This window comes from Meriones unguiculatus, chromosome 4, assembly GCF_030254825.1.
Source record: "Meriones unguiculatus strain TT.TT164.6M chromosome 4, Bangor_MerUng_6.1, whole genome shotgun sequence".
Classification (NCBI taxonomy): Eukaryota; Metazoa; Chordata; class Mammalia; order Rodentia; family Muridae; genus Meriones; species Meriones unguiculatus.
The window spans coordinates 109,168,793-109,194,358 of NC_083352.1; the positions used below are offsets into that span (position 1 = coordinate 109,168,793).

Consider the following 25,566-nt stretch of genomic DNA (forward strand, 5'->3'; position numbering starts at 1 on the left):
AGGATCAAGCCTTTGCCCCAACACACACACACACACACACACACACACACAGACATGCATGATTGTATAGTAGAAAGGCTAGGGTCTAATTAAACTTTGCGGACCTTGGTTAGGATCTCCCAGAACAGTAGAGGTGAATGGGGCCAGTCTTGGGAATGGGGTTGGCACTTAGCTGCCACTCCTAGATCTTTCATTAAGGGTTCCTGAGAGGATCCCTGGCTGCATGACTCACACAGGCTCTGGAATGAGAGAGGCACGAAGCCAAGGGAGGAAGGGTGAGCTCCTGACACTGTGCTCAACATAACCATTTGATGCTCCAAACCTCTTCAAGGACTGATGAGTCTTCTACTCAGTGGATGTCCCAAGAACTTGGTGCTTCCCACTGCCGGTCAGTGTAACAATGACTAGGGACCCTCTCCAGTACACATGGACTTCCATGAAATAGGAATTTGCTTATTTACTCCTACGTGTATACAGTAACTAATGATCTCCTGTGCTTCTATGTATCTGTTTGGAATACCTGAAGAAGTCTGGTACTCTCCCATGAGTCTCCTCTAGCACTCAAGAGGCAGAGGCAGGCAGAAGGTAAGTTCAAGACCAGCCTGGTCAACATAGCAAGCTACCAGAAAGCCAGGGCTACATAGCGAGACTCTGCCCCCCAAAACAAACAAAAAGTTCAACACTGAACCCCCAGAAAAACCTACTTCATCTGAAATCTGCCTTAAAAATAAATTAATTAATGAAAAGGAAAAAAAGATAGCACACTAGCTAAGAAAAAGGGATGTAATTAGCCAAGTGATGTGAGGCGTGGCGGAATAAACCTCTCATCCCAGCATTCTAGGGGTGGAAGCAGGAGGCTGAGGCATTTGAGCCAGCCTGGGCTGTGAGATTCTGTCTCAAGAAAGCAAAGGAAGGAGTTACACATATAGATGTCTATGCTGAAGGGTCAGGCTGGGCCAGAAACTGTGGCCTGTGAATGTCATGGGGACCACTAATGTCTGTGATAATCAGCAGCGTGTTTAATTCCTAAGCATGGGGTGGGGTGGGGTTGAGTTTTATTTTTGACATTGATCTGAAGTGAAATTTAAACAGAAATATTGATGTGAAATTCCTGCTTTGTCACAGGCTCTCTAAAATGCATATTTCATGGGCACACAAAGACTATATAAATTTATATTTTGTGCTGTACCTACACTGCGATACATATTGAAATAGATCTAGCAGATTGCATCTAAATTATTGCATAGGTGGTATAGCTGTTTTTTATTAACACAGAACTCTTAGGACACATTTGAAATAATAGTGTTGGAGCACAAATCAGAAACTGGATTGTAAAACCTTTACCAGAAGCAGACAGATGTTTACGGAAGACCTTGCTACTGCGTGGGTCACGGTAACCTTAGGTCAGGTGACTGAAAAACAGGAGAGGAAATCGGCCTCCCTCCTGGGTGCTGGCGCCTTTGCGTTGGATAAGCAGGAAGCAATATGAGTCACTTTGAATCAGCAAAGACCAATTTCCTTTTGGTCAATTAGGAAAATGAGCATTATTCTAGCCAGCTACAAAAGCAGGACCACCTCTGTGGATAACTGCGTGCTTTAGGTGGACTTCAGGGAGGCAGTGGGCCGCTTGGGAATCTGTGCGTGCCTCTGCTCTGGCCGGGTGGGCGGTGAGCAAGAAGGAAAGGCTTGAGGGGACATGTGGGAAGCAGCCGAAGGAAAACTAAGCCAAGCCCTCCAAGAGCATTGTCTCCAGAACTAACTCCGCTAGCATCTTCTATTGATTATCCACCGCGGACACACACCTATGTAGACTCTCTGCATCCACTGATTTATTCAGTTTCCTAGCAACCCAACCCATCTAGAAATCCGGTGAGGAAATTCTGCAAACAGCTTTGGGCTTTCTTGCATAACTTAAGACACAAGGTAAGAAGAGTTGCGGCCCTTCTTTCGGTGCATCCTATTGAGTTTCAAGTCACCTTCTTCAGAGGCTCAAAGGGGCAACTTCCATCCAGAAGAAGTACGGCTCAGGCTGCGAAAACCTGTCTCCCAGGATGTTGGAAGGCGCGGATGCTCTCCCCTCCCTTGGCAGGCGCGGGCAGCCTTCCGCGCTGTCCTCGGGGACCTTGCCCGCCCTGGGTGGCGATTGTGCAAGCACAGCTTCGGGCTGTTGCAAGGCCAGCTGCAGCCTGCAGGAGGAGGGCGGGGTGGCGCGCTCACAGCGCACCCGCTGAACCCTAGGCTCAACGCGCCTTTCCTGGGTTATCTCCGGGGTGGAGTCCACCCGTGCGCCGCCAGGAGAGCAGCGCATCGGTCACCGAGGCCCCGCGCCCTCACTCACCTCGCTGACTCCATCCTCTTCCCACACTCTCCACCACCCCACCCCACCCCCCCGCTTCCACGTCCCTCTAAGCCTTGCCAGCAGGTCCCCCTCCGCCCCAGTCAGCGAGTTCATTGGCCATCCCGGGCATGTTCTGTCTTCATAAATACGAGGTCCCTGAGTCTGGGAGCTTGGGGAAAGCACAGCCAGGTACATCAGACTCGACGGCATCCCTTGACACCCAGTGGCTTCAGACCTTAGAAGTCAACTTGGCAGACCCACAGAAGACTCTCCCAGGAGCCACCAAGCCCCCGGCCGCTAGTCTCCAGCCCCTTTGGTGGCCAGCTCGGGACAGGCCCCTGCGCCTAAGCCGCTGCACCTTGCAGCAGCATCCCTGGACGCCTGCCTCTTCGAAGTCCCTCCTGAAGTTTCGCCACACCCGCAGGTTCTGTTTGCCTCTCTTCCCAAATCGCCAAGACTCCAGAACGCAGTAGCACTTCCGAAACACCTTACCCTTTCCAGCCCCTGCCCCTCTTCGAGCCCACGTGCGGCCTGCTACTATGAGCTGCCCCACTGATAAAAGGCGCTCCCTGGTGGCTTTCCTGCGCCGGCTGCGCGACCTCGGACAGCCCCCCATGTCCAAGGCGAGCGCTCCCCGCGAGCCAAAAGAGGTGCCCCTCTGCCCGCTGGTGACAGGTGCTAAGACTCGGGACGCCACCTCCCTGCCTGGACCCACCAACTGGCCACTGCTAGGCAGTTTACTGGAGATTCTTTGGAAAGGGGGCCTGAAGAAACAGCATGATACTCTGGTAAATAAATTTGCCGTTCTCCTGTTCCCTATTCCTCCCCGTTGGGGGGGCGGGGGTGGGGGGGGAGAAGGGGGAAGAGAGCTCAGGTGACCCGGCAGCTGCACAAGGCAGAAGCGCCCTAGGCGCCAGAGGATGCGCCGCTGACGGCATTCTGCCCTCCCCGCCGCAGGCCGAGTACCACAAGAACTACGGTGAGATTTTCCGGATGAAGCTGGGCTCCTTCGACTCGGTCCACCTGGGCTCGCCGAGACTGCTGGAAGCTCTGTACCGCACCGAGAGCGCACATCCCCAGCGAATGGAGATCAAGCCCTGGAAAGCCTATCGCGACTACCGCAACGAGAGCTACGGGTTGCTGATCCTGTGAGACCCCTCTGCAGGGTGGAGGCGGCGGGAGGCTGGGCGTGCTGGGCAGCAGGGGAGGGGAGTAGTTAAGAGTTCCCTAGGACATTTCTTAGGCAGATGGAATACAGAAGCCCCTGTTCTGCTTAGGGCAGGTGCAATCCTGGAATGATGGTACAGAGAGTGGTACACACACACACACACACACACACACACAAAAGCCACGCAGTGAGGGCATGCACACACGCCTACCTCCCCCATAGGATATAATCAAAAGCACCAAGCCCCTTTCATTTGGGCTTCACCTTCCTGGTGTCATCTTGAGCAAGATTCAACCATAACGTCAAAGCAAACATTTTCACATTGACTGGACGGTTTCCGTACGTGGTCGCTTTCATCCCGCGTGCCCCCTCCCACTCCCACTGAGAGTGTCCCTCGTCCCAACAACTCCCGCTCCTATTTACGTGTCGTTTTTGTTTGTGTTTATGTCTCCCTGGGGTTGCTTGCATGAGCATGGGTGAGGGTTAGAGTAAGGGGAACTTGTCAGAGCCTCCTTAGCTACTGAAGAAAAGTGACAACCCCTTCCCCAGCAACCATTAACTGCCATCAGCTCCCCAGGGAGCGGAGGGCCGCTGTGAGTCCATCCCCCTTCCCCCCACCTCTGGCCCCAGATGGACAGCCGCGAATATTCATTGAGCGCTAAGATTCCCAGGAACTTGGCAGTTCATATTTGGGGTAGTTTTTGCGCTCTGGAATCGCTGCGCGGCTGTTTTCCAGGGGCGCTCTAAACACAGTTCTCCTCTGCAGGGAAGGAAAAGAGTGGCAGAGGGTCCGCAGCGCCTTCCAAAAGAAACTAATGAAGCCGGTGGAGGTCATGAAGCTGGACAACAAAATCAATGAGGTTTGTGCGCTGGGGCCAGCTTTCCCCACGCTCCCCGGGGCTTTTGCTCATAGCTCTAAAGCACAAAGAGAGAAGAATCATCATCCATCACAGGGGTTGAGGGGGTTGCTGTTTCTCTCCGTCCATCCCGGTCCCCCAAACTCAACTCATCTCCAAAGGCTTCTAAAGTAATCCCACGGAGGCAGGCTGACTTCGCTGTTCCGTGGCCTTCCACCGAGTACCGGTGAGATCCAGCGGTGTTGTTTTACTTCCCTAAGCCCATTTCCAAGTTTTTAGAGCCGCTAGTCTACAGGACTGCTAAGTGAGATGATCCTTGTAAAAGCCCTTGGAGGCAACAGCGGGGGGGGGGGGGGGGGGGAGGGGGGGGCTTTACACTTGGAATAGGAGCACAGAGGCAGAAACTCTCTGAAGATGTAGAAGGATGAAATGGCATGATGTGGCCAGAAATTTTATGCTCCACGCTGATGAACGATTCTGAAAAGAGTCTGGGCAATGGGCAGACCTTTGTCCTTAAGAATGACTTCATACTTTGCTAAAGGACTTTAACAATACCGTATAGTCAACAGGGGGCCAGGGGGCAGGCTTAAGCATATAGCTTGTTTGTTTGTTTGTTTGTTTGTTTTACTCTTGTTCACATGAGAGGTTGTTTTGAGTTAGCCTTGGACCCAGATGGGTTCCTACAGAACCCATAGAAGCCAGATAACTAATATAGCACAGTAATGCAAGCCTCAAGTAGTGCATAGTTAAGCCTTTTCTAGGTGGACAGCTACTCCAGATCCCGCTAGCCACTGTCACGTGGAGTACACAGCCAGGGTCACCTCTGGTAATAATGAGGATAAGATTAAGAAGATGGGTTGTGGGAAAATCCATACAGTGTGTGAAATCCCTTGTTTTTTTTGTTTTTGTTTTTTGTTTTTGTTTTTTGCTTTTGTTTTTTGTTTTGTTTTGTTTTGTTTTTCTTTTTCTTGGAGACAGTTCTCCCTATGTAGCCCTTGATGGCCTAGAGTTCACTATGTAGACCAGGCTTCCTTCAAACTCAGAGAGATCCACCTGCTTCTGCCTCCCCAGGGTTTGGGTGAAAGGTGAAACCCCATGCTCAGCTTTTTTTTTTCTTTTGTTTTTTTGTTCCCCTCCCCCACGTGCCCTGTCTTTCTATTGAGTTAGCAAATACAAAGTGTTTTTAAAATGCATTACACAGGCAAGCTAAACATGCCCGTTTGTTACCTGTCGGTTTTATGACCACTTTATCTAAGGTATAGCTTGGCAGGTCATCAGGTATGTGGGCAAGTGACTTAGCACCTCTAAGCTGTTCTTCAGCTGTGACATGGAAAATGTCACATGAGGTTGCAGTGCAGATCAGCTAGAATGATACACTCTGTACCACGTGTGGTTCCGGTGAGACTTGGGCCATCTCAGACTCTGCTTTTTAGAGGGTTGGGCATCTAGAGACCTCATGTGGCTGTCCCAGGGTTGCAGGCTTACCAACTGAGGGAGCTACGTACAGAGTTTGCAGGTTTCGTAGCTCCCAAGTGCACATACTTCTCATAAACAGCTGGAGGAAGGGCACGCCTCTGCCCAGATGTGCCAGGAGAGAGTGGAGGTGCTGCCCCAAACTTCACAACAGTCCCTGAGCTGCCGTGCTGTTTTGTCTGATTACTCCCCCCCCCATGGTCTTTCCACCCAGTCTTCCCAAAAGGATGTTTTCTTTCTTCTTAAAGTATCAGAACCAGAGCTGGGGAGATGGCTCAGCCAGTAAAGTACTTGCTCTGCAATTATTGGAGACCTGAGTTCAAATCCCAGCACTGAGGGGGTAGAAACAGGAGGATGGCTGGAAATTCATTGGCTAGCTAGGTTAGCCAAATTTCAGAATTCGAGGTTCAGCGACAGACCCTGTCTCAAAAAAATAGGATGGAGAGCAACTGAAGTAGACAGCTAATCTCAACAGCTGGCCTCCACACTTGTGCGCATTGAGACATGCACACCCCCAGACAAACACAAGCCTACCCACACACACACACATACAAACACAAAACAGTTTCCAGGAATGTTCTAAAGACAAGCCTGAAACTTAAGTTTCAGTAGCTTCAGGAGGAGCCTAGGAATAGCACAGGGCAGGCCCAGAGAAGACCATGTGTAACTATTGCCAACACTGCCAACCAACGGTAGAGATACCCTCTGATGAACTTCCTGAGCTTGGACCTTCCCCTTCCCTCCCATGACAAAGAGATGTGCTTCTTTTTAAGGTCTTGGCTGATTTTGTGGGAAGAATGGATAAGCTGTGTGATGAAGGAGGCCGCATCAAGGACTTGTACAGCGAACTGAATAAATGGTCCTTTGAAAGTAAGTTGAATTTATAGCCCTGTTCACTTAACTTTGCAAGAGATCTAGGGGATAAAGCTCAGCTCTGCTTACAGTTCTATAGTGATAGATTATCACCAACCAGAACAAGAGCATACAAACCCATTTTAGTTATGACTTGTACTACGGGTTGTTTATATAAGTCATTCAGCAAACATTTATTAAGCAAATACTATGTGCCAGGCACTGTTAGGTACCAGGAACACACCGAGGAACAAAATGGATAGCATCTTTGCCCTCACAAAACTATGGTTCTAGAGCAGCAAATACAGGTAAGGACATTTAAAGGATTAAAAGGGGGCGGAAGTGTGAGCCTGGGTGAGAGGAGGAGTCCTTTGCACTAAGGAGCCAATGAGGACAATGTCACCATTCTTAAGAGATTAATGCCTCAATGCAGACTCAAAGCATTTTGGGAAGTAAACATTGTTTCAGATGCTGCATCCCACACCAACCCATGTGCCCCTAAATGGGCACACACTCAAGGAGAAAGTAATTAAAGCAGCCTGTTCAATTACTACATCTAGTTAAAGAGACATGGCTATTATATAATTCAAATTCTATCTATGTAGAAATTTTAAAGACTAAGTAATCTTATTTGAAAATAGGTTGATCCTAAACAACATTGTTAAATGGAAAACAGAACAGAGAAACAGCTGTCCTGTGCTAGTCCAGTGCCTGGCAGGTACGGGGAGCCTACTCCAGGGCTTGTGCCTCCCAGCTCTTCTCATGGTGGCTTTCTGTGTACTGTCTTTGGCAGCAGGAATCGGTGACGACTCCAGCTGCATGGCTGAGCCAAAGCAGTGCAGATCTCTGACCCAGTGACTCCTCTGTCCCCACCTCCCTGTGACTGTGGTGGACAGTGTGTCTCTCACGAGGAAGCTCCAAAGCTTATGGGTCTAGTGAGAGAAGAAAGTGTTCCCTGCTCTCTCTCTCTCTCTGAGATTTTGTTTTCTTCTAGAAGAGACCACAGTCACATGAGACATGGAATTCAGTCTTTAATAGCCAGCTAATCATAGACCCTGGCATAGCTATGGATGAATAACAGTAGTGATTCTTTTCAATGACAGGTATCTGCCTTGTACTATATGAGAAAAGATTTGGGCTTCTTCAGGAGGAGGTAGGGGAGGAGGCACTGACCTTCATCGCTGCCATCAAAACAGTAAGCAGCCCCTGTGGACAGCACGTCCTGACAGCTAGAATTCAGAAGGGCACAGGTTGTCCCTGTGTCTCCCAAGGAGGAGGGGTCACACTTGCCTAATACTGAAGTCATCCACTTTGATATCTATATTTAATTTATACATGTGCACCAATCACAAAGAAACACGCTAAGATCATTTTAGGCTAAGTTATTTTACTAAAAAATTCTTTTAAATGTATTTAAGGTATCTTGGTTAGTGGCCAGTTGGCTAAAAGATAACTTTTAAAGTTTCTGAATGTTTCACATTTTTCAGTTTTGAATGGTTTAAGTAATTTGAGAAATTATAGACACGGTGAAATTGATTTAGGATTAACTAAGGTTATGTGATTCAAGAAACTGGAATGAATAGGCAAATTATACTGTTCCAGTTTTTGTTCTTTCTTTACAATTAGACCATTAAAAACTAGGGCTGGTGGTACAGGCCTGCCATCCCAGCTGCTTGGGCAAGGTGCTGAGGCAAGATAATTGCAAGTTTTAAGTTGGTTTGGACTACAAAGTGAGTGCAAGGGCAGTCTAGACAATTTAATGATACTTTGTCTCAAAATAAAAATAAAATAAAAGGGATACAGAATAGCTCAGTATTAGACATTGTTTTTGCAACCAGGAGACCCTGGGATTGATCCCCAGTACAACCAAAAGTGTGTGTGTGTGTGTGTGTGTGTGTGTGTGTGTGTGTGTGTGTTTGTGTGTGTGTACGCGCCTGCGCGCACTCACATGCGTTGGGGTTGGTCTGGTGCTATTGTATTCTGATGCTATAATTATTGGCCCCCAAGATCTGGTTACTCCCCTGCCATGGGTATTGTTATAATGTTGAACTGTCTCCTGTAACCATGTGATGAGAAGGAATGTTCCCCAATTTTCCCTGAATGCCTGATTAAAAGGCCTATACCTGGGCAGGGCAGGAGGTAGGCATGGCTAAGGTTCTGGGCTTCGGGGACAAAAGGATCACTGGAGAAGGAAATCCAAAGGAGGGAGCCACCATGGGTTAGGGCAGAAAGAAGCACTTGGCTGACATGGATGGAGGAAGTGGCCCAGAAGAGAGAATAAGCAAGTATTTATGTAATTATGGGTGGAAGGTAGCCTGGGATGGGACTGGGAGGTAAGGGTAGTTTAGAAGGTTAATATCTGCCTTGTCCCAGGTAAGATACAGCCATTCTAAAATCTCTCAGGTGTCTGTGTCTTTTATTGATTGTGATAACAGGTTAGATATACTGTGTAAAAATTGTAGAGCAAATAATAAACATTATTATACTATACTATTAATTTAACCACAATGTGTGGGAGGGGGCACCCACATTAAGTCATAAGACTGATACCTTTTTATTAAACACAGGCCACAAAGCCATCTTTGATATAAGTGAGAGAGAGATGGTAGGCCTTTGAATCCCACACTTTGGAGATTCAGGTGTGGTCTGATTTATGCTCCTCCCCCTCCAAGAAGAACATTGACTTAGAGGGAAAAGTTTAGGGCCTGAGCTCCTGAGTTTCTTACAGATGATGAGCACATTTGGAAAGATGATGGTGACCCCCGTGGAGTTGCACAAGACCCTCAACACCAAAGTGTGGCAGGAGCACACACTGGCCTGGGACACCATTTTCAAATCAGGTGAAAGAACCGCCCTTTCCATTCCCCCTTATGACCCGGGAACTCTGACCGTAGGCCTAGGAGAGGCTTAGTCTGATCTATCTGACTGAACCACCATGATCTTCCCATGGTGTCGCTTCTTCTACTTTCTAGAGCTTCCTGAACTCACGCACATAGCTGGGGCAAGCAGCAGAAGGTGGCTCAAGAGAGAGTTTCCCAGCCAGACTTGAGTTCACACGTGGTGGTTTGGCCCTATGTGTCATCACCTTTTCATCCTTGATTATCCCATCTCTAAAATCATGAATGACAGTAATTCCCACTTTGGTACACTTTTAATGTGCCTAGCACAACACCACATGATATTTTGGTGGTTAGGGCTATTTTTGCTCCATGACAAGGGGTGTTAAGGGTGGGGTGCATGAATATGTTCAATCCTTACACAAAGCCACATAGTCAGCTCTTCCATGAGTCCCCAAGCAGTTGTCCTGAGCCACACCTAAGCAGCTCTCCCAAGACTCCAGGCTCCAGGCTTCAGGACTAAGGTCCCAACTGCACCATGGGGAAATCACCCTACCGACTATCTCCACGGAGATCTTAGTATGGTGTCTGCCTGCATAAGGAATTAAAGTGAGACAGCTGTCCAAATGCGTTCTGTAAATGCTAAATTCTGAGTGTAACTAGTAGCTCCAGGCACCATGCACATGGGTTGATGCACCTGCATCCAAGTTTGGAGTGTGCACATAAGCCCAGTTCTCATCCCCTCTCACCCTGATCCCTTCTGAGCTCTGAGCTTTTGTTCGTGTGACTTCAGACCAACAGCACCTGCCTCCGGGAGCTTGATAGAAATGAAGACCTCAAGGCCATACATGGTGGTGCATGCCTTTAGTACCAGCACTCTAGAGGGAGAGGGGCATGTATCTGTGAGTTTGAGACCAGCCTGGCCTACATAGTGAGCTCAGATAGATAGATAGATAGATTGACAGACACATAGACTGACTTCAGGCTCCCCAATCCCTGATTCTGAATCAACACTTCTAGAAGATGCCCAGTGGATCCTGAGAAACCCACCCATGTCAGCATGAACCAGTATTTGCCATGTAGCAAGAATATTTACTAGACATTTGCAATTGTCGATATTCCTGTAGAGACTCAGTGTTGCGAGATTTTCTTGAGCTATTTTCCTCATCCAAATTTTCAGGCTCTCTCTCTCTCTCTCTCTTCCCTCCTCTGACACAGTCAAGCCTTGCATCGACAGCCGCTTGGAGAAATACTCCCAGCAGCCCAGTGAAGATTTCCTTTGTGATATTTATCAGCACAATCGCCTTTCCAAGAAAGAACTGTATGCTGCTGTCACAGAGCTCCAGCTGGCTGCGGTGGAGACGGTGAGGAAGGACTGGCGATTCAGGAGGCTGAATAGTCAGTTGGAGAGTTTGGTTTCCATGATGAGTTTATTAAGTAGGCACTGGAATCGTTCTCCAGAATTACTGGAGCAGCAACAGCCTCCAAAACCTGTAGTAAGAGTCCCATAGTGAACACTGGGAAATGCAAAGCATGGCCTCTTTTTGCTTAGGGGTGTGGCAGGGACTTCAATAACATATGCTCCAATGATGAAACACTGGGTAGGCTCTGGCCAGCACCAGGACAGATATCAGAACTGATACAAGAATTTGGAAACAGTCAGGCACCCAAGTTCTGGCAGGATAATTTAAGTATTTCAAGCTTAAGGGATGGAGAGATGGCTCAGTTGGTTAAGTACTATCTGAGCATCCATGAGGACCTGAGTTTGCCCCTCAGAACTCAGATTTTAAAAGCCAGATGTGGTGCTTCTACGTGTAATCCCAGGGATGGACATGTAGAGACCAGGTAGACTAGCTAGTCCAGTGAGAGACCCTGCCTCAAAAAAATAAGATAGAGAGTGGCTAAGGAAGCTGTCTGCCTCTTGTCAACCTCAGCTTCCACATGCACATCCATACATGGGCCTTGACATATGAACACACACACACGGATGTCTTCTATCTGACTCTCAATAGATTCTCCACACACCAAAGTTCTGGTGAGGTCTGTCGCCTTCCATTCCTGTCCTAAGCTGTCATGAGTGTGACACAGACTCAGACTCCTCCAAGCCCAACATTCCACACACCTGAAATTTTCTAGGCAGAAACCTTCCTGGTTGGCTGCTTCTTTGCATTTTCCTCTTTCCTGGTGCTTCTTGCAGGGAAAAAAAAACAGCGTAAGTTTTCTGTATCTGGGACAACACTCTTTTCTTTCTCCCTCTCACTGCGGACTGGCAAAGCGCTAGTTGCCCTGGCCTCAGTTTCCAATCGAACGAGCTGCAAAGGCGGCGCTTCAGCCACGGTTCTGTTTTCTTGAGGTGTGGATTCTTGAGGTAGAGCTTCATTCCAAGAACACAGAAGAGCACACGGCATATACAAGGTGGTCAACAAATGCTAACTGAGTAGACAAAAGAGGCTGAGAATGATAGAGTGTGTACTATGCACCTGACTCTTAAACGTCTTCAAGGAATGCGAGACAAAGTCTTGTCCCTCAGTGAACTTAAATGCCAGTGGGTAGAAAAGACAGCAGACATGCACACACACAAACCACAACTTCACACAGTGGTATACACCATGAAGAAACCTTTTAAGCAAGGCATTAAGCTGGCCAGTTTATGCTTTGACAAGTGGACTACAGCTGGTGGGGGGAAGAGTGAACTTAGAAGAAAGAAAGGAGCATCAGGAGGCCAGTTGAAGAGACACCTCCCGACAGACAGCCAAGGTCATGCCAGGACAGCCTGAGCCCTTGAGGTTTCCTAACCCACATCCCCTTGGAATTAAGACTCTGCAAGTCTTCTTCAGGGGGCCCAAGCAGAGTACCCTGCTGTGGTGAAAGCTGCAGTTATCCAGCCCCATGGAACATTGTTTGGCCCTTGTGGTGAGGCGCTCACTGATACGGTTACACACCTGGTCCATTTCTTTTTCAGTCCTGTTTATTCTGAAAGTCACATCCGGTGGACCAGAGAGATTTGACTGCCTCTAATTTAGAAGCCACGCCCTCTTCCTGTTATGGAATAATGGCATCCACGGTTTATTTCAGCTGAGGCCGCTGGCACTCTGACATGAAGGACCCTGTCTGGGAGGCACGTTCTTCCAAAAATAATAAATGCCAGTTGGCTCTGACCCGTCCCGTACTCCTCTCATTAGCGTGAGTGGGTCATGGCGCTTAGGCACAGCGCCTTGGTGTCTGCAGAGGGGGGCCCTGACCACCGACTTTCCGAAGCTATTCGGCTTAAATTAGTTTAGGAGTAGCTACTCGACTCTACCTCCTGCTGATGAATATGGTGGCTGCTCCTCATTACCCTCAGAAAAGACGCCACAGAGACCCTTAACATGCCACCAGCCTTTGTCAAAACAAAACAAAACAAACAAACAAAAAAAAAAAAAAAACAACACTGATGGCTTCTTAGCATAGGCAATGTGATGTCAGAATTTATTTCCACCCTTATCCCATCCCTTTTTGGCAAGCTGTTGCGGTCTCCTATGAAGGCATTTTGCATGTGGCTAAAATCCTGACAATGCCTTTTTGTGTTCGTGGTTAATTTAGGGTGTAGCCAAAAGAACTTTTATTAAATTCCAGGAAAGCCATGTCTCACACATTCAATTGCATTAGGAACGTATCTTTAGAAACCTTTCATTAGTGTCATTAGAGCTTTTCCATCCTCTCTTTACTCGGTTTTACATCACGTTTTGCCCATTAAACAAGTTCTAGCACAATTTCTATTTTCAGGCCGGGGTAGATTCGAGGCTAGGTCTGAAGGTGAGAAATGGAGAGGACATCTTTGACTCTTGCGCTGGTTTCCCCCTAGTGGCAGCATCTCGTGTGGCAGTAAAATATACCACAAGCCAGAAAGGAGTCCTGTAGTCCCCAGAGATGCCCCCCACTTGCCAGTTTTACTCGAATTGGTTTGTGCTCAAGCAGTCACGTCCAACTGTACTTGAGACATGACCTTTTGTTCGAGACCTGAGGCTGGTTATGGAAAGACTCTCATCTGCAGGCCGGTTGCCTTTCAGACGGCCAACAGCTTGATGTGGATTCTCTACAACCTAGCCCGGAATCCCCAAGTACAGCAGAGACTTCTTCTGGAAATCCAGAGCGTGTTGCCCAAGAACCAGACGCCACGGGCAGAAGACGTGAGGAATATACCCTACTTAAAGGCCTGTCTGAAAGAATCCATGAGGTAAGGTCAGACCTCTGGGCCGATGCACCAGGAAAGGTTCTCTTTTGCTTTGGCAATACATTACATCATTGAAAAGGGGTTCCCTTTAGAGACATAGCAATGATGCCTCAAGATGCCCCACCCCAGGCTGATTTTACACACCTATCGGACTAGAGAGAAGGGCCTTGGGGTGTATGGTTTCATATTACTTACTTCCCAAACCTTGTGGCCCAATCCCTTTAAATCTTAGTGTTAAAGCAATAACGGCCTCTCTCTGATGGAGGCTGACCACAGTAAGGGGTCACCTGTGTAGGGTTGGAGAGGAAGGCTGAGCAAGAAGCAAGGGAGGCATGGGTCTTTCAAAACTCCTTCTGGAAAGTAAACCTCCCATCTTTAGATTAGAAGGAACCAGCACTACATTTGTGGAGAGCAGACAGCAGCAGAGTGGAAGGAATGCCAGGCCGCAGGCGACACCTGAGCCGCGAACAGAATAATCGATGAGCCACTAGTTAGCCTTACCAGAGAATCGGTGTGACGAGCCACTAGCCAGCCTAGCACGATAAGAAACGAGAGTCTTACGTATTGAGAAGATTGAGGGATCTCTTAAAACCAAGACAAAGCTTAGTTCTTTGAGGATTTCATACAAAATATTTTGATCGGATTCGCTCACCTGTCCCAGCTCCACTCAGATCCAACCTCCGTCCTCCGTCCCAATTTTGTGTCTGCCTTTCCACCCCACAAAGTCTTATTTATTTGTCTTGCCTATATATTCTTGAGTGTGGAAGGAAGGTAGTTGATCTATCAGGGGCTACACCCCTAAGTGAAGGAAAAACAAACAAACAAACAAACAAACAAACAAACCTGCTTTCTCCCTCCCAGCAACTGTCGGTTGCCAATAGCCGCTCATAGAAAGAGACAGGGTTTCTTTTTGTCCTGTCGGCTTTCTGACGGCTCTTCCAGTTTTCATTCTGTCTGTATTCCTAATGCTACGTCAGACAGAGCGTGGTCCGTGACCATTCTGACTTTGAATTTTCAGGGTCACCCCAAGTGTGCCGTTTACAACTCGGACCCTGGACAAGCCAACGGTTCTGGGTGACTACACTTTACCCAAAGGAGTGAGTAGAATTTGCGTGTCTGTTCAGTAGCAAAACCTGGAAAGATTACACTTTCCAAGTGTTTGTCACACTTCCTTGAAACTTTTTACTGGGAAAGCAGAGTTGGTATGCTGCTAAGGGATGATGGGTCTTGAGATGGAAACATGGACTCGCTGTGAACTTTATGTCTGTGGTCTTGAGTTACAGGGAGTCTGTGAGTTTCATCTTCCTCCACAGAAAAATGAGAGGAGGTGGTTGTGAAAATGGAACACAAAAATGTAGAGTCCTGGGGCAGGGAAGGGGTTCAGGGAGGGGCCTGAGCACTTGCTGCAGAAGCAGAAGGACATGGGTTTGGATTCCCTGACACCCATGTCAAAAACGGGGTGTGGCTGTTTGGGTCAGCATTTTGGAGGGCAGATGGAGGATCAATGGTCCTTGCTGGCTGCCAGGTTAATTCCAGGTTCAGAGAGAGACCTTGTCTCAACTGGGTAAGGCAGAGAGCAGTAGACAGCACCAAATGCCCTATACACGCATGTATCATTCTTCCCCTAACATGTCAAGCCATACAACCATCATTATTCTATTTCCGTGAGTTATTTTTTTGCTTCTGGTTTCTTAAAATATCATCCTTTCCCTGTGTTCTTAGACACTGTTGACCCTAAATACCCAAGTGCTGGGTTCCAGTGAAGACAACTTCGGAGACTCCGACCAGTTTAGACCTGAACGCTGGCTTCAGAAGGAGAGAAAGATCAATCCCTTCGCCCATCTCCCATTTGGCCTCGGGAAGAGGATGTGCATTGGGCGCCGACTGGCTGAGTTACAGCTCCACTTGGCTCTTTGCTGGGTAAAGGCCTTCACTGTGTTACTGCAGCCGCGCTCTGGGCTATTTCACAAAGCAGGCGTGGGTGGAGGGACAGAGGGTTAATTCTGCTTTTGTCTTGATCTTTGTTACAGATCATCCAAAAATATAATATTGTGGCTACAGACAATGAACCTGTGGAGATGCTGCATCTCGGCATCTTGGTACCCAGCCGGGAGCTGCCCATTGCATTCTGTCCGCGGTAGGATGCTGAGGTGAGGGTCTGCGTCCCTTTGCCCTCAGGAGCCTTGCCTGACCAGGACTGAGCCAAGTTTAGAACTGTCTATACTCACGTTTCTTTATTTTCTTCCTCCCTCCCTCTTTCTCTCCGTCCCATCTCCTTCCCTCTCTGTCTCTATATCTCTCTTTTTTCCCTCCTTTCTTTCCAATGTATGTGTATGTGTGCCACAGAAGTGTTGGTACCCACAGAAGTTAGAAAAGCACACTCAATCCCCTGGATCTAGAAGTTACAGGCAACTGGGAGCTGCCCAAATGACACAGGTGCTGAGAACCAAACCCAGGTCCTCTGCTAGAGCAGCAGGTGGCTCTTCGCCATCTCTCTAGTCCCACCTAATTCTCCTTTTATAAACATTACTGGATTATTTTCTTTCTTTCAACTTGGGCCACTCAAGCCCCGTGCTAAAGAATTACTCCTGTAGCAAAACAGGAACTTTGTAAGTCTGGCTGGCTTCTCCTAATGCACATTACAATGAACTCACAATTGATGTGACCAAGGAATGAGACGGTGAGGCCTTATTGTCTGATGTGGAAGGTGACCTCTCTCCAACCCGTGTCTTGACAGCCACATGTTCGTGCCTGAAGCCGGCTCACTCACTCAGTCTGTCCTTCCAACAGAGTGATTAGGGTTTGCTCAGGGTCAAGGGAAGGATCCACTGAGGTGGGAGCAATGAATATTTACAGGAACACAGAGTTAGTGTTGAAGCTTCAGAATGAGGTCCCGAGGAATGCAGCATCATTCCCTAGTGTGTGTAGTGACAGACAACATGTCACATGAAGTGGGATGGTGTGAGCGCAGTCGTTACTCAGCAAGGTGGGAGTGTTCATTTCACCACAATTTCAATTTCAGCCTTTTGCTTTCTAATGACTGAAATAACCTTATTCTAATAGTTGAAATACCCAGAATGACATGTGCTGGGTGTCTGCTTGATTTTCCAGATTGTTTTTTTTTTTTGTTGTTGTTGTTGTTGTTTTTTCCACCGAGATCAAGACCAGCAATCTTTCCCTTTCAGCAAGAATTCTGCTCTGCTTATGGCTTCCATATTCCCACACGGCAAACTTCAAGGACCAGAGCTTGGGACAACCTGCAAAGCATGACATACCTTGCCTTCTGTAGAACTATTCTAGAAGCGATTGTCTACACAAAGATTTTCGCTGAGACCGTCACTCAGGGAAGCACAGGTCGTGTGGGAGTGCCAGGTCCCACCCTCCAGACCCCACTGCTGGTTTACCTCTGCCAATCAGAGCCCCTCTTGCTTCTGTGGTCCTGCTCAAGAGCCTGCTATTTCTCCATCCTCTGTGACATCACTGGGAGGCTGATGGTCAGCTGTTCTAGTAAAGGTCCCTAAGTGTTTCTGCTGCCAAACCCAAAGAAGCAGCTTTAATTCCCATTTATGCTTCATGAAGAAAGACCTGCTATGGCTTAATTGTCTGGGGATCTGAGTGGGGCTGGCAAACCATTTATTATACCTCTGTTTCATTCAATATTTGAGGAGATGCCAGCCGAGCTAAGTGTTAGGTAAAGGCTCTCCTAAAGCTATTTTCCCTGCATACAAGGGGAAACACTATTGGAAATTAGAGACTATTTCAAGAAGTCCTATAGTGAAGCCAGCCCCTTGCTGATGAATGCTCAGTCATGCAGAGGACTCTGTAATTTTTTTTTGTTGTTGTTGTTGGTACCTTTTCTCCATGGTATTGGAGTATGGGTGGATGAATCAGCAGTTTCTGGGCTGGCACATGTGGGCTAGTGTATGTGCCTGAGTGGCTGTGGGCTCTGAGGGTGCTTTGCTTCAGTCATGGTTTACATAAAGACTTAGGATACCCAGTTTAGTGCAGGACTGTATCCTGAAATTTAGTCACCGCTTAAAGGTACGAATATACAATTTAAGAATAGGACTCTCTATGCCTTAATTTCTTTATCTATTCAAAGTGATGGTGATAATGTATGTGTACTCAGAGACTACCTGAGCAATGTGTAGTGTGACTTGGAACTCTGGGAAAGCACGATTTCAGAAGTGCAAAACACGGAGTTATGCACTACTCACAAAATTTTTTAAATGTTTACATATGACTTGTCCATTTTCTAACCAGCACCTTTTTTTCTACTGAAGTTTGCTGTTTACTTTTGTATATTTGATAAAGATTTTCCCGTTTAGATTATGGTTTTAGAATATTTCTGAAATATACATCCATATGTATTTTTGAATGAATTTGTGTATATGGCTAACACACGCTTTCTCTTTCTTATGAAATTATGAAATTATTTTTGTAGTTGTAAATCCGGAGACTAAAAATGTAGTCCCATTGTAAGGGTTTGCCTAGTCTATGTGGGGCCCTGGATTCCATCCCCAGTACTGCTGAGAAATAAAATAATAAAATAAATAATTACACCTGTGTTGTCAGATTTTACTTTTATAGATTTGTCTTTCTAAAATGTTTTATTATATTTCTTTTGGGGGAGGATCACACCCACCACATCACGCCCACGGAGGTCAAAAGGCAACTTAGAGAATCACTTCTCTCCTTTCAGGATGCAGGTGTCAGCATCAAACTTGTTGGGCTTAGCAGCAAGCACCTTCAACCATGGAGCCCACTAGCCAGGCCTTGTATTTTATAGCTTTGAATTCTCTGAATGAAATTTTTTTTTATTTAAATGCTAGAGAGATGGTTTTTCCTTCTTTCCTGGGCTTCATAAGACCTTTTTTTTTTAACCTTGAACTTTGTTTTATTCGTAGAAAATGCTGTGTGTCCATTTTGCAAGCCATCATCGCCCTTATGAAAGTTTAGATTTTTTTGAAAAGTTCCTTTGCTGAAAGAGGATCACTTAATAACAAAATAAACTTTCAGGTTTTGCTCTTACCAGCTTTTCAAATTGCGTCCCCATCTCCTCACCACAGTATTGGTGTTTCTATGATCACTGTGACCAAACACCCGACAACCAGTGTTAAGATGATGGATTTAGTCTGGCTCCCTGTGTGAGCATACAGTTCCCCATGGTGGGGAAGACACAGAGGCAGGAGTGTGGCTGTGCCCGCTGGGGCAGGAGGAGCATGAGGCTGCTGGCTCACATCTCTGTAGAAGGAAAGATGGAAGAAACTGAGATGGAGGTGGGACCGGTCTACAACCACTTAGACTGCCTCCAGGTAGATCCCAACTCCCAAAAGGCTCACAGCCTCCCAAAACAGCACCACCAACAGCTCAGGACCAAGTGTCTAAACACGTGAACCCATGGAGGACATTTTATAGTCAAGCCATTATAACCACCATCCCCATCACGCTGGCGGTAGCCTCTACCATTCTTTCCTGAACCACTGCAATAACTCCAGCAACTCATCTTTAATTCTTGCCTGCGTTCTCTATCCTCACTTTCTCTCTTTCTGCCATTGACTTTCTCTCTGTCTCTCTCTCTCTCTTGCTCTCACTCTCGCTGTGCCCTACTCTGGGGTAATGCAGGCTGGCTTCAAGTCTGCTTTGAATTCAAGCTTGATCTTGAACTTTTAATCCTGCCTCCATCCCCGACTGCTGGGATTACAATCACGTGCCACCATGCCCTCCTCAGTCTTTTCCTGTCTCATTCTTCCTCTGTGGCTGGCCCTCCACTCCTCTGACATAAAGACCCAGCTCTATAAACTGACCTTTCCTGCCCCGTAAAGTGTATCCACCGACCGGATATCTCAGCTGACATCCGCTTTCCCAATGCCTCTGCTCTCTGACCACATAGCCTTCCACCAGTCTCTTCTATTCCTTCAGCACTGTCCTCTCTGGATCCTGCACACCTACAGCTCTTCTCTCTTCCTCTTGGCCGCTCTCTGCGTGTTTCCTCCCATGTGCCACGCAAAGCTCAGCTCTGGCTTCCTCCAGGTGACCCCGATTCTGTCCATGGACTCTGGCCCTGGGGCCACAACTCACTAAGGAGTGATTCCTGGGGGGTCCTTAAGATAGTGACCTAGGAGCAGGGAGACTCCTGGAGTACTGAAATTCAAGCTGTGTCATGGGGGTGTATTCCTAGGCACACCTAGCTCTCACTGTATCCAGGTACAATGGCAAGGCCAGCCCAAGGATTGTTTTTAAGGAGGACTACGAGGAGTCACACTCTAAGAGCAGAGCACAGAGGGACCAGAGGAGGCCCACAGATAGGGAACGAGCAGCAGAGAGTCAAGTTGGAGCAAGGACAGTGCCTGCTGCACCTTGCCTGTTCATGACAAGGTCACCTAGCATTGCCCCTGACCTCGCTGGTTAGAACCACTGTAAGAACTAGTGCTTATGAACTGCTCCTCTGAGAAAAAGAGAGTGCTTGGTAGGGAATCTTCCAAGCGGGGTGACACTAAGGTAGGCTGTAATGGCCATTTGGCCAGCTTTAACGGGGGCCCATCAGTCATTCCTACTTGGCGCGCCAGGCTGACTGGGAGGATGAAGTTCACGTGCAGCCAGCAACTCAGCGCAGGTGATGTCGTAGGCAGGAGATGGACTTGACCCCACTCCAGCCTGGTTTCTGGCGCACATCTCAAAGTGGGAGCACCTTGCTCTGCTCTGTGGTTAGGATGTAGAAGCGTGTGCATAACATGCGTGGACCCTCCACCTGACCCAATCGCACCACGCTCTTTTCAAAGAAGCAGAAGCCTCTTCTAACGTTCTTTACGTGGAGTCATGAGCTACTGTCTGAGGATGGGAGGGCTACTGTGAGCCTTAGAAACTGTGGCTCTGCCTACTGATTTCCAAATCCAAGTTGCCAGTGTCCCTCTGTTCTATAGAAACACCCTGGAGCTCGGTGGCCTGGAAAGTCCAAGCTGGTGTAGTGGGGAAACCCGCCTTTCAGAAGTGGTGACCTCATCTGGGTTTCCCCCACGGAGAAGCCATTTCTTGGCTGTATGATGTGAGTTGTCCACTATTAAATGGAGGCCAATATAATCCGTGTCCCTGTGTTCTCACGAGGCTTAGGAAAAATGGGGAGGTGTTTTGCTCAGAGCTTGGTTCAGAAAAAGAATGGTGTCAGAACTCATATTTCTGGACCAAAGACATGAAAACGAAGCACACCCCTTTATATGAGTAAAGGATGTCAGGCAAAATGCCCCCGGCCCCGGAGGCAAAGAGAATCCAAGCGTAATCAGTTTGTTCTGCAATTAGGTGAGATCTAAGAGGCTTGGGCACAATTAAAACTGTAATTCTCCTGGGAAATTATCAAGATAATTAACAACCATGTTTAGTCCCAATGTTTTATGTAAGATTTTATGCTAAATACCAAAAACAGAACATATTAAATTTGACATGCAGTGTGCAGTTTGGCTATGGATGCGCAATGGGAATGCTGCTGAGTCCCTCCGGCCCTCCCGTTTTATCAGCTGGCCTTCTGTCAGGAGGGTCCATCCGTGTGAACTTGCTGCAGGTGTATGTGGTCAAATGGGCTGGGATCTGTCGCTGCCATTCCTTTTAACGCTCTGGCCATCCTGGTTCAACCAGTATAATCTCTTCAAATAGATCTGGGCAAGCGCTCAATGTGTTGCATTTTTGAGCCCTTTCATCTCCAGGAAGAAGATATCAGGATCCATTCTTCTATGCCTGTCCCAGCCCAGGGAAAAAAAAAAGAAAAGAAAAGAAAAGAAAAGAAAAGGGAAGGAGGGAGGGAGGGAGGGAAGAAAGGAAGAAAGGAAGAAAGGAAGAAAGAAAGAAAGAAAGAAAGAAAGAAAGAAAGAAAGAAAGAAAGAAAGAAAGAAAGAAAGAAAGAAAAGTCCAAGTTTGTTTCAGTGGAGAGTGAAACCAAGATCTGAGTGTCCTGGGTTTGGTGGTTCAGATACTCTGAGCATGTCTTAGGAAGTGGTGTGTGGAGAGAGGGGGGGAAAAGGAGACAGACATCAGAGGAAGAAATACAGACACTCTCTGGGTGCATGGTGTATGTGAATTGTTTGTATTGCTCTTGTAGCGTTTCTGAAATTGTGTCAATACAATATAATCGCATGTAATGCAATGAGGAGCAGATCAGTGGGTCAGCTAGGAGGCCAGGGGCTGAGCTCGGAAGCAGGCGGTTTTGCTCTGAAACCCAGATTCCTCACTGTGGGAGCTGGGCAGGTGATTTTGATCTCTGTTTGAGTCTTCTCACTTTCATAGACGTCACAACGTGCTTGATAGCATCCAAGGCTAGCCTGGCTACATGAGACCCTGTCTCAGAAAACAAGCAGAAAAGCCTGCAGGCTGCCAATGATCACCAGCGCCAGCTTCCTGCTCAGACGGAGCGTGAGCTTCTGGCCTTGACCAGCTGTCACTCACACTCCTTAGGTCTGCTGCCGGGCCTGACTTCAGACACCTGCTGATTTCTTCCTGCCATGCCTCTGTTCTCCATGTAATTCACCACCAAACTAAAATGGACGAATATCCGGTGTGATGCTATCAGCCTGATGGAATCTGGAATCACCTCCAGGCAGACCTGTGAGGAATACCCTGATTACAGTAACTGAGTTGAGAAGACCCCGCCTGTTTTGGATGGCACCGTTCCCGAGGTGGGATCCTGGGCTGTAAAAACGGAGAAAAGGAAACTAGAAGCAGCGTGCACGCCTCTTCCGCCTGCAGGTGCGCTGTGAGCAGCTGCTTCGAGCTCCAAGCGCCTTCAGTTCCCCTCCACGACAGGCTGTGTCCACGTACTCTTTTACAGCAGCGGGAAAAGAAACGAAAACATCTGGCTAGGTTCACTGACATTGATTAAGCGTTTTCTAAACCTCCAAGGAGCTTCCCACACCTTGTCTCAACCAATCCTTGGGGAGCCCTTCCAAAAAGCCGGAAGTCTGCTCTTCGCGTTAATATCGAGGAGAGGCTAAGCATCCGGCTCCGGGAACTGCAGTAAGCAGGAGCCTGGGGCTCACGCCCGTGCTCCACAGTGCTGGTTCGTTTTTCCCACACTCGCATGGCACTTGAAGTGCATAAGTGGTTCGATGAGCCTGTCAGCAGGTATCCAGGATAAGCTGACTGGCGGAGAGCCAAGACTCCATTTCTGACTCAGGCTGAAGTGTTGACTCGTCTCTAATCTCCTGAACAGGACCTTGACCCCAGTGGCAGAACCAGCTACTGCCATCCACATAGGTTCTTATTGTCAAACCTCCTTTATCAGTGACACGCGATGCTTGTAGACCTCTCAGTCATTCTGATGGCTCAGCCCCCGACCTTCTAAGTAGCATCCGTGCCAAGTACCAGTGCTGTCAAATGGCTTACATTTGCCCAGCAGGGGCTGGAGAGATGGCTCAGCCGTTAAGGGCTAGGCCCACAACCAAAAATATAAGATTTGTCCAGTAGAACCTTTTCCCTGCCGTATTCACTTTTCCCCAGTTAAAACAGCGTGTGGTGCCCATAGCAAACCTGGAACAAAACAGGCTGACTCTCTCTTGAGCCTTGCCTAAGACAGTGGGAGCTAAGGGGCCAGGGCATAAGAATTCATATGAAGCCAAGATCTGTCTCTACATACTTGGAAAATGAATGTTTGTTTTATCCTTCTGTGTCCGTTGCCCCCTCTTTTTCTCTCTTTCTCTTTTACCATTTTCATTGTGCATAATCACCATGCATTGGCTTTCCTTTTAATGAGCAGAGTTTACTTTTCAGTTCATCTATTGCTAATGCTTCTTCAGTTATTTGCTGGAATCTTGTCACTCCAGGTGTGGTATACTGGGGGCTGTAGGCATCTTCTGGCATGTAGCAGGTGATGGTGTCATCTTGACAGGTCTTAGAATAACCATGGAAACACACCTTGGGTGTATCTTTCAGTGTGCTTTCTCGTTAGGTTTGATTGAGTAGGGAATTATGTGGGGCCTGCAGTATCATGGGCTGGAGTCCTGGAATGAATGAAGGGGAGACAAGCTGAGGCCAACCGGCCTTCATCTCTCTCTGCTTCCCCACTGTGGACTCAGTATGACCAGCACTGTCGTACTCTTGCCACCATGCCTCCCCCACCGTGCATCAAATCACGAGTCAAAATAAACCCTTCCTTCTTCAAGTTGTATTGTCAGAGCAGTGAGAAAACCCACTAACGCACACCAACACCAATTGGTTGGGGACAGCTCCCGGAAACAGCCCTGAGAAGCCTCTGAAATTGAGAGAAGGCAGGACAGAGGTTCCCAACTCGTGAGCAGTGTTTGTCGACAGTACCCGAAGAGAGAGTCAGCCTGCTTTCCTCTTTGCTCACCCCGAACACAATGTATTCTTGATCTCAAAGCTGGAGCTAAGAAATATCAGCTTCTCTTTATCAAGTACCCACTGAATCTGGCCATGTAGCTCAGGCTGGCCTCGAACTTGATTCCTACCTTACCTTTCAAATGCTAATGTGTGGTACCATCCTTTAGCGTGTTCCAGGCCATTGAGAGCTACATAGTGAGACCCCGTCATTTCTCACTGAAAGGGAAAAATTAAAGCAAGGAAGAAAACACAAAAATAGATAGGACAGACACGGGTGTTTCGAGGTCATGGCGATGTGCGTTTTTATTCGGTCATGGAAGCAGGTTATTAATTCAAATTAACAACTAAAATCTTAAACATGACAGCACACATGTCAGAGAAACAGCACTGGCTAGACCACAGTCAGCACTGGTTAACCATGGCTATAGACAACAGCTCTTGGTAAGGTTCCTAACCCTAGTATTCAATCTATTTTAGTCTTCTTAGAGTTTCCGGAAAAAAATCCTGCTGAGTCCTCCTTTAGACAAGCATTGTGTCCAGTTGCCAAAGCTTCCCAAGGTTCAGTAGTAAGTGACCTGGAAAAAAATTCATATTAAGACTTTAAAAGTCTCCAAGTGCCGGAAAAGCTTAAAATAGTTAACTCATCAACTAACCTAGCATGAACTGCAGAAAGCTTGTCCAGCATATTCCTTGTTGGGACCAGAGAAAGAAAACCAGAAAACATCCCTAGAAGAGGGGACCATTCCACTGTGTTGGTCAATAAAAAACTCCTTAGGTAATGAATGACTCCAGTACTCATTCCTACCCTGGCGGTTCTAATGAAATCGCATTTTACCCACAAATCTCTAGAAGACTTCGGAATCTAGAGACCTCGGAAGTTTGCAAAGAACACTGATCTTGTCAAAAGCAAACTGAGTAACTTTTTTCTTGTCTTAATTAAGGCTTTAAGTTATCTGCACCTTCACACGCAGCTTGAATCTCACCTGTAATACTGCACAGGCATGGCTGGGGCTCATTATACCATCTCAGTGCCAGGAACAAAATCAACATGAGAGAGTCTAAATTTCAAAAAGTTAAGAACTTGAATATGACAGCAATGAGTGAATGCAATATAGGGCCCCAGGGATCACAAGCGCCCACCAGGCAGCCCGGGTCCAGGCCCTGTGCATGTTTGACTTCACTTCAAGTCTCTCATAGCTGCTGCTCTGTTCAGATTTCCTTTGCCCTTTGGGGTCAGCTTAAATGGTTGCTTTGTTCTATAGAAAACTGTCAGCCTCCGATTTACAAATGTGGCACCGAGTTGCCTGGTTTGTTTTCTCCAGGTTTTTAAAGCACGTTATCCCTGTGAGGGATTGTAGCTTAACATTGCTTTTAATGCTTTCCTGATCTCTCAAACACAGACTGCAGGGTTTTTTTTTACTTTTAAAAGGACAGGTCTTTGGGGTTTGTGTTTCATTTCAATGATGAATGCCTTAATTTCTTCTTTAAAGATTTATTTCGGTTTT

General features: G+C 47.4%; 1 protein-coding gene across 1 annotated transcript; it reads left to right on the forward strand.

The window, feature by feature from the left end:
• The first annotated feature begins 2,502 nt into the window (after window positions 1-2,502).
• On the forward strand, window positions 2,503-18,300 carry LOC110545262 (1,25-dihydroxyvitamin D(3) 24-hydroxylase, mitochondrial). Its single transcript, XM_021631253.2, has 12 exons — window positions 2,503-3,126; window positions 3,296-3,486; window positions 4,273-4,366; window positions 6,610-6,706; window positions 7,792-7,883; window positions 9,417-9,528; window positions 10,744-10,889; window positions 13,575-13,741; window positions 14,757-14,835; window positions 15,461-15,658; window positions 15,769-15,888; window positions 16,924-18,300. Exons 1-11 carry the CDS (start codon window positions 2,878-2,880, stop codon window positions 15,877-15,879), a joined length of 1,536 nt encoding a protein of 511 aa, XP_021486928.1. The 5' UTR covers window positions 2,503-2,877; the 3' UTR covers window positions 15,880-15,888; window positions 16,924-18,300.
• Window positions 18,301-25,566: the final 7,266 nt, after the last annotated feature.